We start from the raw sequence: 17,416 nt of genomic DNA, 5'->3' as shown, positions 1-17,416 counted from the left end.
GGCCGGCCAGGGCGTTGGGATCCGTCCTTCCGTCGAGCTCACAGTACGGTGCGGAGTTCGCGGCAGTGTGGTTTGCTCTGGGGAAGATTCGGGTGGCCCGCGTCTCGACGATTCGGCTCCATTCGGACTGCTCTCCGGTGGTTCATTGCCTGAACCGCGGGGGTTCGATGCGGTCCTTGTCTCTTTGGGGTTGGTCGCTTCGGGTGACTCGTCTGCTGAGTTCTCGGGGTTTGGCTCTCCTGGCGGTTCACGTACGGGGCGTGTCCAACGTCTTGGCCGACGCCCTGTCTCGCTTCGTTCCCCTCTCCACGGAGTGGACGGTCGACGACGAGTCCTTCCGTTGGCTTTGCCAGACGTTCGGGCGCCCCGAAGTGGACCTCTTCGCGTCGGCGTGGTCGCGGCGTCTTCCCGTTTATGCGGCGCCCATCCCCGATTGCGAGGCCGTCGGGGTCGATGCCTTTCGGCTAGACTGGTCGAGGTGGGGGTTCCTGTACCTCTTTCCCCCGGTTCGGCTGTTGCTCCAGGTCCCGACTCGCTTAGAGACTTACCGGGGGAGAGTTGTCCTTCTGGCCCCTTGGTGGCCGGCCCAGCCTTGGTTTCAGGCGCTGGTTGCTCGGTGTCCGAACCCGAGGGTTTTCCCGCGGCTCCGCCTCTTTCAGCAGATCGGACCGGTACGTCACGTAGCTGGTTCGATCTTCTCCTAGAGTCTTCGCGTATGGTTTTTTTTACTCGAGTCTATCATCATCTCTATGGTGATCAGGTGGCCTCCTTGTTGGTGTCCCACCTGAGGGCTTTTTCTCGGCGGCAGTATGAAGTTTCCTGGCGGTCCTTCCGTTTCTTTTTGCGTCTTCGTCGTGTTAGCTCCTTGTCTGTTCGGGTGGTCTTGTCCTTCCTCTCGTGGTTGTTTCAGGACCGTTATCTTATGCCTAACACTGTCTGCGCCGTTTCGCAAGCTGTCTCGTGCATTGTTTCACCTGCGGCCTGCTCATGCGTCGCCTGAGCCGTCCTGGTCTTTGGACAGAGTGCTCGCTTTCCTTTCATCTCCTTGTTTCGTTGTGGCCCCTTCGGTCCAGGATTGTTTTTCCAAGGCACTTTTCTTGTTGGCTTTGGCCTCTGGGGGTCGGGTAGGGGAGCTTCATGCTCTCCTCCGGCACAGGGGTTTCTGCTCTTTTGGTCGTGGTGATAGTTTTGTTCGTTTGCAGCCGTCTCCTTCTTTTCTGGTGAAGAATGAGACTGCTGCGTTCCGGAGGGGTCCATGGGTGGTTGATGCTTGGTTGGTCAGGCCGGGGGTGCATCATGTTTTGTGTCCGGTTGCGGCGCTTCGCCGTTATTTGCGCGCCACAGCTTCTGTGTCCGGGGACGCGCTGTGGGTTGATCCGGTTTCCCTTCTTCCCTGTTCGCGGGTTCGGGTCTCTCAGGTCGTCCGCAGGGTTATTAGGTCCAGCCAGCCTGCGGTCTATCCCCGTGCCCATGACGTTCGTAAGTTCGCGGCTCTTGCTGCCGTCTTTGGGAATATGTCTTGGTCTGATATTCGGGCGCGGGGATTTTGGCGGTCGAACAGGGTCCTGGCTGCTCGTTACCTTGTGAATGTCCCTGGGCCTCGTCGGGCCTGTGTTGCTTTGGGTCGGCGGTTGCAGCCAGTTGTCTCGGCTTCGAGTTGAGGGTGAGCGACGACCGCCTCCCGGGTAAGTCCCTCTCTTTTCTGTCTGTGGGTAGTTAGCTCCGGGGAGCCGACGGGGCTCCCCACAGAAAACCAGCGTTGAATGTAATGAAACGCCATTTTCTGGGCGAGTCCCGGAGGCTCCTCGGCATCCCTCCCTCCGGTCGGCGTTTTTTTTTCGCGTTTTTGACATCCAGCCTCAAGAACTGAGGTGTGGGTAGCCGGCGCGGGGGTCTGGGGCTCCCCCTTTCCCCTCCCGGGGAGGGGGGAGCTGCGCAGACAGCGGCGCGGCAGCGTGTGACGTCACACTAGTTTGCTTGTTTTCGGTTGGGGAGTTCTATCCACTAGTTCGGTTTTGGTAGCAATTTTAACCAGAATAGGGGTTTGTTTTGGGGCGCTTACCTTTCTGGGTGCCTGTTCCGGTCGATGGCAGATATAGAATGCTTCCAACTACACGTGGGCTTCTATAGGCCATTGCTCCCCTTGCCTCTCTGAGGGGGCCCGGTTCTGGCCGTGGTCCCCGGTAGGCCTAAGAACTCCATACACATGACTGATGCCAAAGTCTGACATTAGCATATCATAGCTCCGGGGAGCCTCCGGGACTCACCCAGAAAATGGCGTTTCATTACATTCAACGCTGGTTTTTTGCTGTAATATTATTCAATAGTGTGTAGTTTGATATATTTTATAATAAAATGAGTGAATCATCGCTGTACTCAAAAATATGGTGTGCATATTGTTGATTCAATTATGTTCATCAATCAGTGAACAAATACTTTGTCGGTTATTACACTATATACACAGGTTATATAAGTATCTGCATGTTTTGTTCACCATAACAAACCACTAAGTAGCTATTATGTGTCAAAAAGTAACAAGGAGTGACCGCCATGTACCAGCCAGCCACTCACGCCCTCCCTCAAGTCATCTGACTCACCCACATTCTCCACCCACCATACTGTTTTTGCTTTTATATACAGACGTTATAAATAAGTATTTACATGTTTTGTTCACCATAACTGTACATCTAAGCTTGTATGGTGAGTAAAGGCACAAAGACGTAGGACCTCACACAGTCAGCTGATGGCTGCCGCCCTCAAGGCCAGACGCACTAATATTTCTCCTCCAACAATACTGTTTGTGGTGTTATTACGCTATATACACACATTATATATAAATATCTACCTGTTTTATTCACCATACTTGTACAAATAAACTGGTATGGTGCCCAAAGACCATCGTGGTAACCAGTAAACAACACCGTCGTCTGCACGACGCCACCGTGCAGACGACGCCACCGCCCTCACCAAAATGGCGGCTCCCAACCTTCTCTTGCTGTTTATACCCTCTATACACACGTTATATACAAGTATCACACGTTATATATAAGTATCTACATTTGTGTTCACCATAGCGAACCACTAAGCTGGTATGGTGAGTGCAGTCAATAAAAGGTGGCCACACACAGTCAGAAGACATCGCCACCACCCTCCCCCACAGCATTACTCCTCCCTCCATGGCGCACAGCGCTAAATATCACCACAATCCTGCTATTATCAGAACCCTGGTCAGTTTTATCACAGTCAGGGGTCTTTTGTAATATCATCGCTACATAATAGCATGAACAAATATATTATGTCATTTTTAGGCGATGCTGTGGTCACAAGCTGAACAGCAGAGCTGTGAGCTCATACTCCTTGCGTCAGGCTTGGTTGCTCACTCAATACTGAGGCCAATAACCCTGGGAGTTTGGGCCACGATTTTTTTTTTTAAATGGCGTGTGTTTACAAGAGCCCTGATGAAGGTGTGGTGAACCCCGTGTATCCCCAGGCCGTTTAAATCTTGCGTAGTACTCCAACACGTCATATGACGTGATGCGCAGTTGACTGGAACAACGTCTACCACGTCATATGACAAGATGCGCGCTTTAAGGGTTAATATACAGTACAGTTATAGAATTCATATTATGTGACTATTGTCTTATGTGAAACAAATATTATCTTAAAAATCTGTCATAATTTTTCATTCATGTACGTGTATATTCAGATTAATTTGTTAAGGCTTTTACCAACTTATCCAAAATATCTTATGAGGACATAATTGAAAAAAATAGTTGTGACAATCATGATAATGGTGTGTTCTGTATTTTCATTAATTTGTTATCATTATCCCGTTTCCCACTTCATTGTGTGTAGAGGCTTTGGTTCGAAGATAAAAATGGGATTAATATAGCAAAAGTAAGCTTTAAATATTTAGAATAAAATAGGTTATGCTTTTGCCATTGGTGGGAAGATGGGATCCCAGTTCTATTCCTCCACCCAATTAATGGAGGGGATACAACGATGATTGTACTCGGTAGGGGCTTCTAGTTGGGGTCTTAGTTTCTGCTTAGTCAGTGTCGGCTGTGCTCACCAAGCTATACACCCCTATTATCAGGGAGGCAGTGGCTACATTCTTTGCCACCTGACTTGCCATTGTTGGCTCAGTCTCTGGATCCGGCATTGGCCTAGTTGCTGGATTCGGAATCGGCCCTTGCTCTAATCTCTGCTTCTCCTTTATCTCCCAATCTGTTTCTGGAGGATGTCATTGCTGAATTCTCGTCATCAGCAGCATCTGCATGTTTGTCTATCTTACCTAGATTATACCTGGATGGGGTTCTGGGAGTACTACTACTCCCTGGCCAGGCTTGACATGTAAGACCTTGGTCCAACAGGCTATTGCTATGGGTGGCCCACAGGCCCACATTTCCACCACAGCCTGGTTGGTCCTTCCTGTGGTGGATGATGAATCTCCTTGGTGTTTGGGTTGGTTGTTCTCAGTCTTTGAGGCAGTTTGGTAGAGCTGGGGTGGTGCCTGTTGATCAAGGTAGGCCATCTGTGGAGCTAGATGCTGAGTCGCATTCACTTCCCTCAGTGGTTCCTACTTTGGTTGGCACTGTGTTTGTTAATTTCGAAAGACGGGCTTACAGGATTTGCACTAGCTCGCCTACAAGTGGAGTGGGCAGTTAGCTCGGTTTGCCAACACCTGGTCCAAGTGTTGGCAGACCAATTCATGGACTCTTCTGGTCATTTCTTCGGCCAGTGGTGGAGTTGTTTGGTCTTTCCTCTTTTTGGAGAGTTTGGGCTCTGTGTGCAGACTTCCTCTCCTCGTCTTTCTTGGGTTATTTCGGAGCGGGTGGCTTTGGGCAGGTCCAAATAACTGCATCTCTTTGTTGGGTCTTTTGCCGCTGCCTGGTCCCGAAACGGGACTCACTGGACCTCTAGTTCACCCTCGACCTCTTCAGATTGAACCAGTTCATACCTTGCCCCATCTTTTAAATGACTACTTTGTTCCAGATCCATCTCATGCTTGAGGTGGGTGGTTGGATGATCTCCCTGGATTTCCAGGATGTGTAATAGCATATTCCTATTCATTTGGGGTTCAGGGATTAAGCTCTTGTTAGGAGGCACCAGACCTACTGCATTCAGGTTCTTCAGTTCGAGCTCAGGTCATGGTGGTCTATCTTCTTTCGCTTAGTGTTTTGGTTCTGGCTTACTTTGGCAGCTGGCTGGTGTTGACTCTCAGTTGGTCCACATTTCTGCTAGCCAGGGGGCTGGCTCGTTCCCAGCTCACTGGGTTCATGTTCCTGGTGAACAGGCAGAAGTTCCAGTTGGTTCCATCTCATTTCTGTGGGGAGCCCCTTCGGCTCCCCCGAGCTTATCCAGGCTGATATGCTAATGTCAGACTTTGGCATCAGTCATGTGTATGGAGTTCTGAGGGCCTACCAGGGACCACGAGCCAGAACCTGGCCCCCTCAGAGAGGCATAGGGAGCAATGGCCTATAGAAACCCCCATGTGGTTGGAAGCATTCTGTGTCTGCCATCGACTGGTCAGGCACCCAGAACAAGCTGAACAGCAGTGCTGTGAGCTCATGCTGTGTGCGCCAGCCTTGGTGGTTCACTCAGTACTGAGGCCCTAACACCCGGGAATGTTGCCCACGATTTTTTTTAAATGGTGTCTGTTTACAAGAGCTCTGATGAAGGTGAGGTGAAACCCGTGTATCCGCAGACCGTTTAAATATTGTGTAGTACTCCTACACATCATATGATGTGATGTGCAATTTTGGGTAAGTTACTCAACACATCATATGATGTGTTATGCAGTTTAAGGGTCAAGTCATTCTCAGGTGACTCGGTGGTTGCTTGAGCAGCTGTGCAGGATCCTCAACTTTGCAATCATTGTACAGTATCCACTCAATTTCACAGCCTCCTATTTACTGATTTGTCTCTAATAACGACCGGTTTGGGAGACCATTATCTGGAGCCTCATATACCGGTCTGGCGTTCAATAGAACCGTAGGTCGGTATTGGGTTTGTTTTGGCATCAGGGGGGACCTCACATGGTAAGCAGGCCGCCGACCTCTATAGTCCACTCTCTCACCCCTCACTATAACTCTACCCAAACCCTCACTTCCAGTCTCCCCCCCCCCCCCACCTCTCCCAAGAGACCCTTCTAGAAGGCTGCTCAGTAGATTGCCAGCCAGAGAGCCTGGAGAATCTCCATCTAATTCAATAAAGCTTTCTTGAAGCAAGTACTTGTATAACTTTTTATTATCCTAACAATATTACTAAACAAAATCTGTAACCAAAAATATATATGATGTACATCCAGAATTTAAGAAACAAATCTGGCTAAGGGGGTCGAGTGTATTAGGCTTATCAGAGTAAGCCCGTCCTTTCCCACCGCCTCTACATCCCATACACACACTGCTTCACTGGTCACATAGTTCAACTCAATACCCATCCCTCCCTCCCTCCCTCCCATCCATCAATCCATCCATCCATCCATCCATCCATCCCTCCCTCCCTCCCTCCCTCCCTCCCTCCCTCCCCCCTCCATCCATCCATCCATCCATCCCTCCCTCCCCTCCTCCCTCCCTCCCTCCCTCCCTCCCTCCCTCCCTCCCTCCTCCCTCCCTCCCTCCCTCCCTCCCTCCCATCCCTCCCTCCCCATCCCTCTATCTCTCCCGCCATCCCTCCATCCATCCCGCTATCCATGCCTTCCTCTATCCATCCCTCCCTCCATCCATCCATCCATCCATCCCCTCCCTCCCTCCCTCCCTCCCTCCCTCCCTCCCTCTGTCCATCCCTACCTCCATCCATCCCTCTGTCCATCCCTCTCCTTGGGATTTGGTTGTCTTTTCCGTTCATGTTCGTGGAGTCCCCAACTTCCTCGCTGATGGTCTGTCACTGTTACCATTTCCTCGGAGTAAACCATCAATGCCACCTCCTTCCTGTGGCTTTAAGTGACATTTGGGTGACCAGACAGGGACCTCTTCATCTTGGCGTTGTGTGATCACCTTCCTGTGTACTTGGAGCCGCTTCTTTATTGTGAGGCCCTTGCATTGCACATCTTTTGGTTGGACTGGTTGAGGTGGGGGGGGGGGAGGTTTGTACCTCTTCTACCCGGTCTGGCTGTTGCTTTGGGTCATGACGCGATTGGAGTCCTACAGGTGGAGATTGATCTTTCTGGCTCCTTGATTTCTGGCCCAGCCTTGGTTTCAGGGACTGCTTGCTTGGTTTCCAAACCTAGGCATTTTTCAGCTTCTGCTTCTGTAATTACCTAAGTGTAATTACCTAAGTGTAATTACCTAAGTGTAATTACCTAGTGTAGTTACAGGATGAGAGCTACGCTCGTGGTGTCCCGTCAGAGAGTTGGCATGCTTCACTCGTTCAACCTTCTCATTTGCTCTATGCGTCTGGTATTTTATCTTGGGAGACCCTTCAGCTCCCCAGAGCTTATCCAGGCTAATATGCTAATGTCAGACTTTGGCATCAGTCATGTGTATGGAGTTCTGAGCGCCTACCGGGGACCACGAGCCAGAACCTGGCCCCCCTCAGAGAGGCAAGGGGAGCAATGGCCTATAGAAACCCCCGTGTGGTTGGAAGCATTCTATGTCTGCCATCGACCGAATCAGGCACCTAAAAAGGTAAGCGCCCCAAAACAAACCCTTATTCTGGTTAAAATTGCTACCAAACTCCGAACTAGCGGATAGAACTCCCCAAACCGAAACAAACTAACTAGCATGATGTCACACATCACCGTGCCGTTGTCTGTGCAGCTTCTCCCTTCCCCGGGAGGGGGAAGGGGGGGGGGGCCTGACCCCTGCACCAGCTATCCACCTCTCGGTTCTGTGGATGATGCTAGGGGCAGAGGTTGTGTGCTCTGGCTCCAGTGATTGTTTCCAGAACTGTGCCTTGTGTGTGGTGTCTGTCTTCCAGGGGTGCGAGAGCCAGGAGTCTTTTTTTCAGTACTTGGGCTGCATGCACCTAGGTTTCCCTTCCCTAGATGCCCTCTGAGTACTGACTTTGGGGTTTGGGGCTTGGGGCCACCTTCCACAAGTTCCTTGGGTTCTGCTTCTGCTAGGCTGTTTTACTGCTCGTTTTTTTCGGTCACCCTTTGGGTGCTTGGGGGTTTTATCTCCCTTGTTTACCTTAAGGTAAGAGGCAGTTTGCAATGGTAGGGGCGCAGGGTACTGTGCAGCTTGTTTTCACCATTCATGGTGCTACATAGCCTTCCCGGTTTGATGCCTTCTTTTGATAATTACTTCACCATTCATGGTGGCCGACTCTGTTCCTCTAGGGTACGCTGTCCTTTTGCAAGGGTTTTATTGTTATTTTGTTGATTTGCTTCGTAGGGGGTCTGCCTTGGTGGTTGTCCCATAAGTGCCTGTCCTGAGTACTGTTGTCTTTTCAGGTGGTGACCCCAGATAGGTCCCCATGAGTGTACACATCCTGGGAGTTCAGCTATTAGAGAGTTATTTGGAAGACTTGGGCTCCGGTTAGCAGTATCCTGCCTGTGATTTCCTGAGCGTGAGTTCTGTCTCAGGACCCTGGAAAACTTCACCGGGGCGCGCGGGTCTGATGGATGTGACCCCCGAGTTCCCCCTCGTCTTGTGCGAGTTCGAGGGTTGCTCAGTCCCCTTGTCTCAGGGTGACCCTCACGGTTTTTGCCTCCGTCACGCTGCCTGTTGGGTCGGTGACACTTTCGACGCGGAGTCCTGTGAGTTTTGTTACTTGCTAGTGACTCAGTTTACCCAATCAAATGATGATCATATGCAGGTACAGGCAGCACTGACGTTGCATGCTTGCTTTAGGTTGTTGCAACGTGCTCGGTTGGTTGCTCACCCAGATGCCCCGAGGCAGCCTTGTTTTGCTTATAGAGACCCGGACATGGGAGTGATAGTTACTTTGGCCTTGGTTCAGTCTGCATCCCCCTCATCCTTCCCCTGCTGTGGTTTGTTCTGGGAACGGGCAGACTTGGGGGCCTTGGGCTCCGTTGTACCCTGTCTGGGTTTTTCTACCCTCTGAGCAGAGCTTACTGTTACAAGGAGTGCAGTTCTTTCCCCCCCCCCCTCTGCGTACGAATTTGATTTGGTGTCTGCCTCTCCTCGGGTTCGGTTCCGTTTCTTCCCCGGGTGCGTCGGTTCTGTCTTTCCAGAGGTTTTCAGCTTGCCGCATCCAACCTTCTGGGGTGCGGGCAGCCCTTGCAGCAAAACTTCTGCTCTGACCCAGATTATGCCTCTGTTATGGATCCGTCTTTATTCAGGTTTGGGACTTCGTTCCCTTTCTGAGTCCGCTATGCGGTTCCTGGCTAGCAGACTGTCCTGTGTTTGCTTTGGAGGCTTGGCATTCCTTCTGCCATTCCCGCACGCTTAAGTGGTGCAAGGCTTCGACGGTGGTTCAGGTTTTCCTGGGGGCGACCTTGAGCACCTCACTGAGTGCTTGTTTGCCCTGCCCTTCCGGATGTTGGCGTTTTGCAGCTCAATGTGCAGGTTCCTTCCCTTTTGGCTGCGCAGGTGGCGGAGGACTTGCACGCTCGTGGCCTCTTGGCTTTGGCCTTGCATTTCTTTTCCCTTCTGGAGCTGTCTTCGGACTGGGTTGAGGAGGATGTGGAGACATTGGGGACCCGTTCCTGGGTCTGATGCCCTGGGCTCGGCGGCTCGCTCGTCATCTGCCTTGTTGAAGCTGTTTGCGCCGATCCTGCAGGATGCAGTTTAACGGTTTTATGCTTCCAGGCTCGCATGTCGGCAGGCGGTGATTGCCTCCTCCTTGGAATCTGCATGGGCCCTGGCTCTTATTGATGTCTTCGCCTTTTTGTCCTCTGCTGTTTGCTGATTCTGCCATGGTGCAGTATTTGCAGGCTTCTTCAGCTAGTTTTCATCCTATATCTGACTTGTTGGTTCTCCAGGGGCCCCTGGGGATTGGGGTTTTCCCAGAAGGGTTGTGCCAGGGCTTGCAGTTCCTCTTGTTGGGGTAAGCTGCTGGTGCCAGTTTTGGGGCCGGCCCCGTCTTCTGACCCACCTTCGTCTGGTCGGCGCAGTGCTCACTCTGTGCGAGGTTCGAGATCTTGTGAGGGGAGCCAGCCCTTTCATGGTTCGCCCCATTGACAGGGCGATGGGGGGAGAAGCTTGCGCTGTTCGCTCACGCCTGGTGCCACGATTTGTGGGCGCTTTGGGTTGTTTCCGTCGGCCTGCGGTGGCATTGGGTGGTCCCCTCCTCTTTCAAGGGGTTTCGGGCTGGCGGGGCAGGCTCATCCCATGCGCTCTGTCGGGTCATCCTTGAGTGGGTTCGCTTGGGCGTGGTCAAAACGACGACATCCCTCAGATGGGTTTCCCGTCTGTTCCCAGTACCGAAACGGAGCTGTGCGGATCTGCAGTTCATGCTGGACTTGTCCCGTCTGTACCCCCTGAGTTCATTGCCCCTCCTTCCGAATGACCACGCTGTCCCCAGGTTTGATTCCTGCTGGTACCGGGCGCTTGGATGGTGTCCCTGGACCTCCGGGACGCTTATTGGCATGTCCTGATTCATCCGGGGTTCAGGGACTGGCTCGGTTTTGTTGTGGGGTTTCAGAGTTACCGTTTTCATTGTTTCCCTTTCGGGTTGAACCTGGCACCTCGTGTGTTCACATGCCTTACCTGGGGCGTTGTGGCCCGTTTGCATCCTTTAGATATGTTCGGGTGTTGGCCTACCTCAACGACTGGCTGGTATGGGCTCCCAGCCAGTCCTCTTGTCTGCTAGCCAGGGATTTGGTTCTTTCTCAGCTCACCGGGTTCAGGTTCTTGGTGAACTGGAGGAAGTCCCATCTGGTTCCCTCCCAGGTTCGGACCTGTCAGGGCCTTGTGTGGGACTCTCGGACCGATTCCTTGTCTCTTCCTCCGGAGTCTTCCTTCGGCTGCGGACCCGCATGCACCTGTTTCTGGGGATCACCCGGCGGTTACTCGATGGTCTGTGCAGAAGTCTGAACTTTGCAATGATGGTCTACCTGCTGGGTTTGGTTTGGTTTCGTTGGCTGTTCTGGTTCCTCCGGGGGACATCCCTTCCGCCTCTCTTGCGATCGCTGGGTTTGGCCCCTAAGGGCCTTGCGTCCAGTGTTGCGTCGCCGGCTTCCTTTTCCAGGATTTTCGGAGTTCAGTGCCTTGGCGCCTGCCCGAGCCCTCACTCGATGTGTTCACAGACACGTTGTCTCTCGGCTGGGTCTTTCTGACCAGTGCTCACCAGGCTGGCCTGGGGCGGTGGAGTCCGTCCTTCCGTCGGGCCCACAGTATGGTGTGGGAGTTCGCTGTGGTGTGTTTTGGTCTTTGGAATGTTGGGGTCACCCGCGGAGCGACGATCAGGCTCCATTCGGACTGCTCCCCGGGGTTCATTGCTGAACCGAGGGAGTTTGATGCGGTCCTTGGCTCTTTGGTGCTAGTTCCTTTGAGTGACTTGTCTGCTGAGTTCTCGGGGTTTGGCTCTCCTGGCGGTTCATGTTCATGGAGTGTAAATCTTGGCGGACGGCCTGTCTCATTTCATTACCCTGTCCATGTAATGGACAGGCAACACCGATTCATTCCGTTGGCTCCGCCAGACGTTCGGGCGCCCAGAAGTGGATGAAGTGGCTGCGTCGGTGTGGTTGCCGGCGTATGTGGTGTTGTATGTGGCGCCCTTCCCCGACTGCGAGGCCGTCAGGATCTATGTCTTTCGGCAGGACTGGTAGAGGTGGGGGGGTTCCTGTACCTCTTTCCCCCGGTTCAGCTGTTGCTCCAGGTCCTGATTTGCTTTGAGACTTACCAGGGGAGAGTAGTCCTCTTGGCCTGTGGTGGCTGGCTCAGCCGTGGTTTCAGGTTCTGCTTGCTCGGTGTCCGAACCCGGAGGTTTTCCCGCGGCTCCGCCTCTGTCAGCAGATTGGACCGGTGCGTCACGATGCTGGTTCGATCTTCTCCTCGAGTCTTCGCATATGGTATTTTTTACTCGAGTTTATCATCATCTCTATTGTGATCAGGTGGCTTCTTTGTTGGTGTCACACCTGTGGGCTTCGTATTGGCGGCAGTATGAAGTTTCCTGGCAGTCCTTTCATTTCTTTTTGACTCTTCGTGTTGTACTTCCCTTTCAGTTCGGGTGGTTTTGTCCTTTCTCTCTTGGTTGTTCCAGGACTGTCGCCAAATACTGTTGCCTGTTATCGTGTGGCGTTGGCGGAGCCACTCCAGCTTGCTTTAGGTATTGATGTTACTTCTGTGCCGTTTCGCAAGCTGTCTCGTGTGCTGTTTCACCTCCGGCCTGCTCATGCTCCACCTGAGCCATCCTAGTCATTGGACAGAGTGCTCTCCTATCTTCTCCTCGGTTTGTGATGGCCCCTTCGGTTCAGAATTGCTTCTCGAAGGCTCTTTTCCTGTTGGCATTGGCCTCTGGGGGTCGGGTGAAGGAGCTTCATGCTCTCCTCTGGCACAGAGGTTTTTGCTCATTTGGTTGTGGTGATCCGGTTCGTTCGTCTGCAGCCGTCTACTGTTCTGGCGAAGAATGAGATATCTGCTTTCCCGAGGGGTCCTTGGGTTGTTGATGCTTGGTTGGTCAGTTCCGGGGTGAATCATGTTTTGTGTCCCATTTCGGCCCTCCGCTGTTATTTGCGTGCCACGGCTTCAGTGTCCGGGGAAGCGCTTTGGGTTGATCCGGTTTCCCCTTCTTCCCTGTTCGTGGCTACGGGTCTCTCAGGTCATCCGCATGGTTATTCAGTCTAGCTAGCTTGAGGTCTATCCCAGTGTCTATGACGTTCGTAAGTTCGCTGCCCTTGCTGCCGTTTTGGGGAACATATCCTAGGCTGTCATTTGAGCACGGGGTTTTTGGCGGTCGAACTGGGTCTTGACTGTACGCTACCTCATGAATGTTCCTGTGCCTAGTTGGCCTTGTGTCGTTTTGGGTCGGGCGTTGCAGCCAGTTGTCTCGTCTTCGGGTTGAGGAGTGAGCAGTGACCTCCTCCTGAGTAAGTCCCTCTGTTTTTCATCTGTGGGGTAGTTATCTCCCGAGTATCCGAAGGAGCTCTTCCCAGAAAACCAGCGTTGAATGTAATGAAAACGCCATTTTCTGGGTGAGACTTGGAGGCTTCCCGGCAACCCTCCCTCCCTCCGGTCGGCATTTTTTTGGCATGTTTTGACATCCAGCCTCAGAACTGAGAGGTGGATAGCTGGCTCCCCCTTTCCCCACCCAGGGAGGGGGAGCTGCGCAGACAGCGGCGCGGTGACATGTGACGTTATGCTAGTTAGCTCGTTTCTGTTTAGGGAGTTCTATCCACTAGTTAGGCGTTTGGTAGCAATTTTAATCAGAATAGGGGTTTGTTTTGAGGAGGTACCTTTTCTGGGTGCCTGACCCGGTCGATGGCAGACATAGAATGCTTCCAACCACACGGGGGCTTCTATAGGCCATTGCTCCCCCTTGCCTCTTTGAGGGGGCCCGGTACTGGCCATGGTCCCCGGTAGGGCTAAGAACTCCATACACATGACTGATGCCAAAGTATGACATTAGCATATCAGCCTGGATAGCTCCGGGGAGCCTCCGGGTCTCACCCAGAAAATGGCATTTCATTACATTCAACGCTGGTTTTATGCGTATTTATCACCATCTTTGTGGTAATCGAGTGGCTCATTGATGGTGTCCCACTTGTGGTCATCCTTGAGGTGGCAGTTCAGGTATATGGTTTTCTGGCAGTTGTTTTGCCACTTCCTTCTTTTGTCACTATTCTTTGGTGTCTGAGCTAGTGTTCTCCTTTCCTGATCTGCATCTTATGTCAAATACTGTTGTCTTGTGTTATGCAGCATTGGAGGAGCTGCTGCAGCTTGCATTTAGGGTTAATAATGCCTCAGCTCCTTTTTGCAAGCTGTCTCGTGTGTTGTCTCACGTCCAACCTCCATGCACTAGCCTGAGCTGCTTGGTCTCTTCACCGTGTTGTTTTCCTTCCTTTCTTCCTTTTGCATTGTTTCCCTTCTTTGCTTGGTTTATTGATGTCCCCTTCAGTCCGGGATTGTTTCTTGAAGGCTTTGTGTTTAGTTTCTCTTGGCTTCTTGTGTGTCGGATGGGTGAATTCCATGCTCTTATTCGACGCTGTGGGCTATTGTTTATTTGCCTTGATGGCAGTTTGTTCATCTGCAGCCTTTTTCTGTCGAAGAATGAATCTGTTGGGTTCCGAAAGGGTTTGCCGATTGTTAGTGCGTAGTTAGTTCGGATGGGGTTCATCCTGTGTTGTGCTCAGTGGCAGCTTTTCGCTTCTATCTTTGTGCCACCGGTTCTACCTTGTAGATTCCTTGTGGATGATCCTATCACCTGATCTCTTATTCCTGTATTTCTCTGGTTGGCCACATAGTTAAGGAAGTTCTTTAGGGGGTTTCCCAGGTTATGGTCCCATTTGAATCCAGCAAAGGTTTGTTTTGTGTCGCTGATTTTTTTGGGTGCCTTTTCCAGTAGGTGGCATGAATGAATAAGCAAACCATCACATACTATTGCTCTCTGCACCTCTGTGAGGAGGCCAGGCTCTACCACTGGTCCCCAGTATGCCTGTAAAACTCTGCACCTGATGGGATCTAGTAGGATGACACTATCAGAGATAGCTTCAGGGTTCCACTGGGACTCACCCAGAAATGGAAGTTTCATTACATTCAACACTGGTTTTGTTGTAAAATTCTCAAATTACTGTGTTACATTTTAATTATGTTCTCATTACAGTGTTACGAACCTGAAGTATTGGAGCCATTGTGCTAAAATATTGACACACACCTTGACTCTACTGTCAGACCTGTCCAACAGTTATAACAGTGCCTGTAACTTGTTAAAATTGAGGAAGTGCAATTCATGCTCCTTAACCACACGGTGAGTTTCATTAGCTAGTTACAAACTTTATATTTTAGTGATGCAGTGAAATTAAAAAAAAAAAAGTAAAAGCTTTGCTAATTTGATTTCAAATCTATTTTGAAATTACTGTATGTATATAAAAATTTTTGTCTTGTATATATATCATACTTAACACTTTAGTCCGGGCATGACGCAGCATTGCGTCATCCGTTTACTGTCGGTAATCACGGGCATGACACAATGCTGCGTCGTCCACTAAAATAATTGCCAAAAATCAGGTTTTTATCCGATTTTTGGGGGACTGTTTGGTAACTGTCAACAAGCCGAATGCAATCTATGACTACAATACAAACATGAAAGGTGTTGATCACTTTGACCAAATGATCAAATATTATCACTTCATAAGGAACACTCACAAATGGACGAAGAAAATGACCTTCTATTTTGTACAAATGGCCCCCTCCCCGCTCAGCTCGTTGTCGCCGTCTGGGGGCTTAGTGGGCGGCTGCCGGAGTGTGATGCTCCTTGGGACAGTCCTCTGTCCTTTTCTAGCCTTGTGCTCCTGCTGCCGTCCTCTCCAATTCTGCTGGGCATCTTTTCCTTTTCCTTCTGTTTCGTTTTTCTCCCCCTCTTCTCCTATCTGCTTGCCGTTTCCTGCCGACCTTTTGCTCGTTCTGGTTCTTCCCTTGGACTTCTTCTACTTTGACGCCCGGGTGCTTGAGGAGGCATACTCTTGCACCCGTAGAACTGCAGTACCCGACGTCGAGAGCGAGGGGAACCTTTTATTGTCAATCCCCACTTCGTCACTGAACCCGATCTCGACGGACTGTCGGTTTCTTAAGGTGGCGTTTGTGGGGCGTATACTCACGACGCACCCCTAGGAGGCCCCGACAAGATCGGCGATAGCTTCTTGTTGGGTGTCCTGCCTCTAATTGTGGCTCCATGGTGGGTGTGGGGGCACATTCGTGAGTGAATTCGTAATTTCGTCAAGATGATAACCCCTGTTTCGGCTGCTTCTGGCTTACCTTTTCAGGCTCGTGGGGTGGGCGACCAAGCCCCCGAGTCGGTCCGTATTGGAAGACCGGGCTCTGTAGCCTCCGCTGCATTGGGCCCCGACCTTGCTCCTCCTTTGGCCTCTCTGACTCCTTCCCCTGGCTCCCCTCCCTCCTCTGTGGTTGGGTCGAGCCCCAAGCCCCCAGTGGTGACTACCTCGTCCCCTGGCGCGGCTCCTTCTCTAGTTGTAACTACTGCGCCTTTTAACCCCTATCTCTCTGGGGTTCTCACCGCCGTTCTCGTCACGGCCGCCCTCGCTCGATTCCTTCCAGTTCTGCTACCTATCAAGCCTTGTTTGGTCCCGCTTCGTGGGCCAAATATTTTGATCTCCTCCCTCTTGATTCTGCGCCTCCTGACGATTTCTCCCTTCATCGACATCTCATTGATTCCGTGGATGCCTCCATTACTTTTAACCCCACTCGTCTCGGTACGCGTGTCGTTGCTGCTCCTTCTCAGGATGCTGCTTCCCGCTTGGCTGCCTTATCCTGCCTTGGCGAGACCCCCGTTCGGGTCTCGAAGAACGTTCAGTTGAATGCCAGTGTTGGCACTATTTTGCTCCCGCCCCATGTTGCGACCGGTGTTCGGGACCTACGCGACTGCCACGACGATATTCGACATATCCTCGCTGCCCAGGGCCATTCTATTCTCCAGGTGGACACGTTTACTCGTCCCCCTCGTGGTAGTCGCCGTCAACCCCTCCGGGTTGTGAAGATTACCTTTGATGGTAGGACCCTTCCACCCTCTGTCATTCTTGCTGGTGCCAGGTGCTCTGTCCAGGAGTACATTCCTTCTCCTCGGCTCTGCAACAAGTGCTGGAGGTTTGGGCATGGTGCCCTCCGCTGCTCCGGGACTGTCTCTCTCTGTCCTTTGTGTGGTGGCGAAGGTCACTCTAAGTCGGAGTGCGCTTCTCCCCAGGCTCGGTGCCTCAACTGCGATGAGGCCCATCCTACCTTCTCCCATGCGTGTGTCCATTACAAGCTTGAGGCAGCCGTCCTCAACTTGAAGCACCGGGAGCGTTTATCTTTTCCTGAGGCGAGGCGCCAGGTTCGCCGGCTCCCGCCTTATGCTAATATCTCTTGTGCTCGCGTGTTGCGCTCTTCCTCTCCTCGTCCTTCCCGCCTTCCTCAGACTCACAACCGTTTCCAGGCCTTGGACCCTGATGCGCCCACTGCCCCCTCCTCTGTCCCTTTGGGTTCTCTCCCGAAGGATCCTCCTCCTGGTCCTCTGTCTGGGGTTCCCCTTCCTTCTACCCGGTCTGTCGTGTCTTCTGTGTCTCCTTCCTCGTCCCCCTCCGATCCTCCTTCCCATCCTCTTCCTCCATCTATCGGCTCTCCCCGCCGCCTGTCGGTGCGGGCGGATGTCCATCGCTCTCCTAACGGCCGTCGTGTGTGCTCTCGTTCGGCTTCTCCTGTTGAGACACTGGACTCCGTTGCCCGGTACGTAGTTGCTGGGACACCGGTCTCTTTACGTCAGAAGCGTAAGCCTGGCTCCTCTCCTTCCTCTTCCCCGGCGGGTAAGAAGGCTTCGCTTTCTTCCTCAGCTCCTCCTTCTGGCTCTGTTGCTCCTT

General features: G+C 52.0%; 1 protein-coding gene across 1 annotated transcript in view; it reads left to right on the top strand.

The window, feature by feature from the left end:
* LOC123754655 (exportin-7) overlaps window positions 1-17,416 on the top strand; it is a 396,982-nt gene that overhangs the window by 244,789 nt on the left and 134,777 nt on the right. The window contains 2 exon segments of the mRNA XM_069339312.1: window positions 14,671-14,765; window positions 14,768-14,814. Coding sequence (XP_069195413.1) covers window positions 14,671-14,765; window positions 14,768-14,814 — 142 coding nt within the window.

The sequence above is a fragment of the Procambarus clarkii genome, chromosome 41, assembly GCF_040958095.1.
Source record: "Procambarus clarkii isolate CNS0578487 chromosome 41, FALCON_Pclarkii_2.0, whole genome shotgun sequence".
Classification (NCBI taxonomy): domain Eukaryota; kingdom Metazoa; phylum Arthropoda; class Malacostraca; order Decapoda; family Cambaridae; genus Procambarus; species Procambarus clarkii.
The sequence above is the reverse complement of the archived record's forward strand: the minus strand, read 5'-3'. Positions and strand labels throughout refer to the sequence as shown.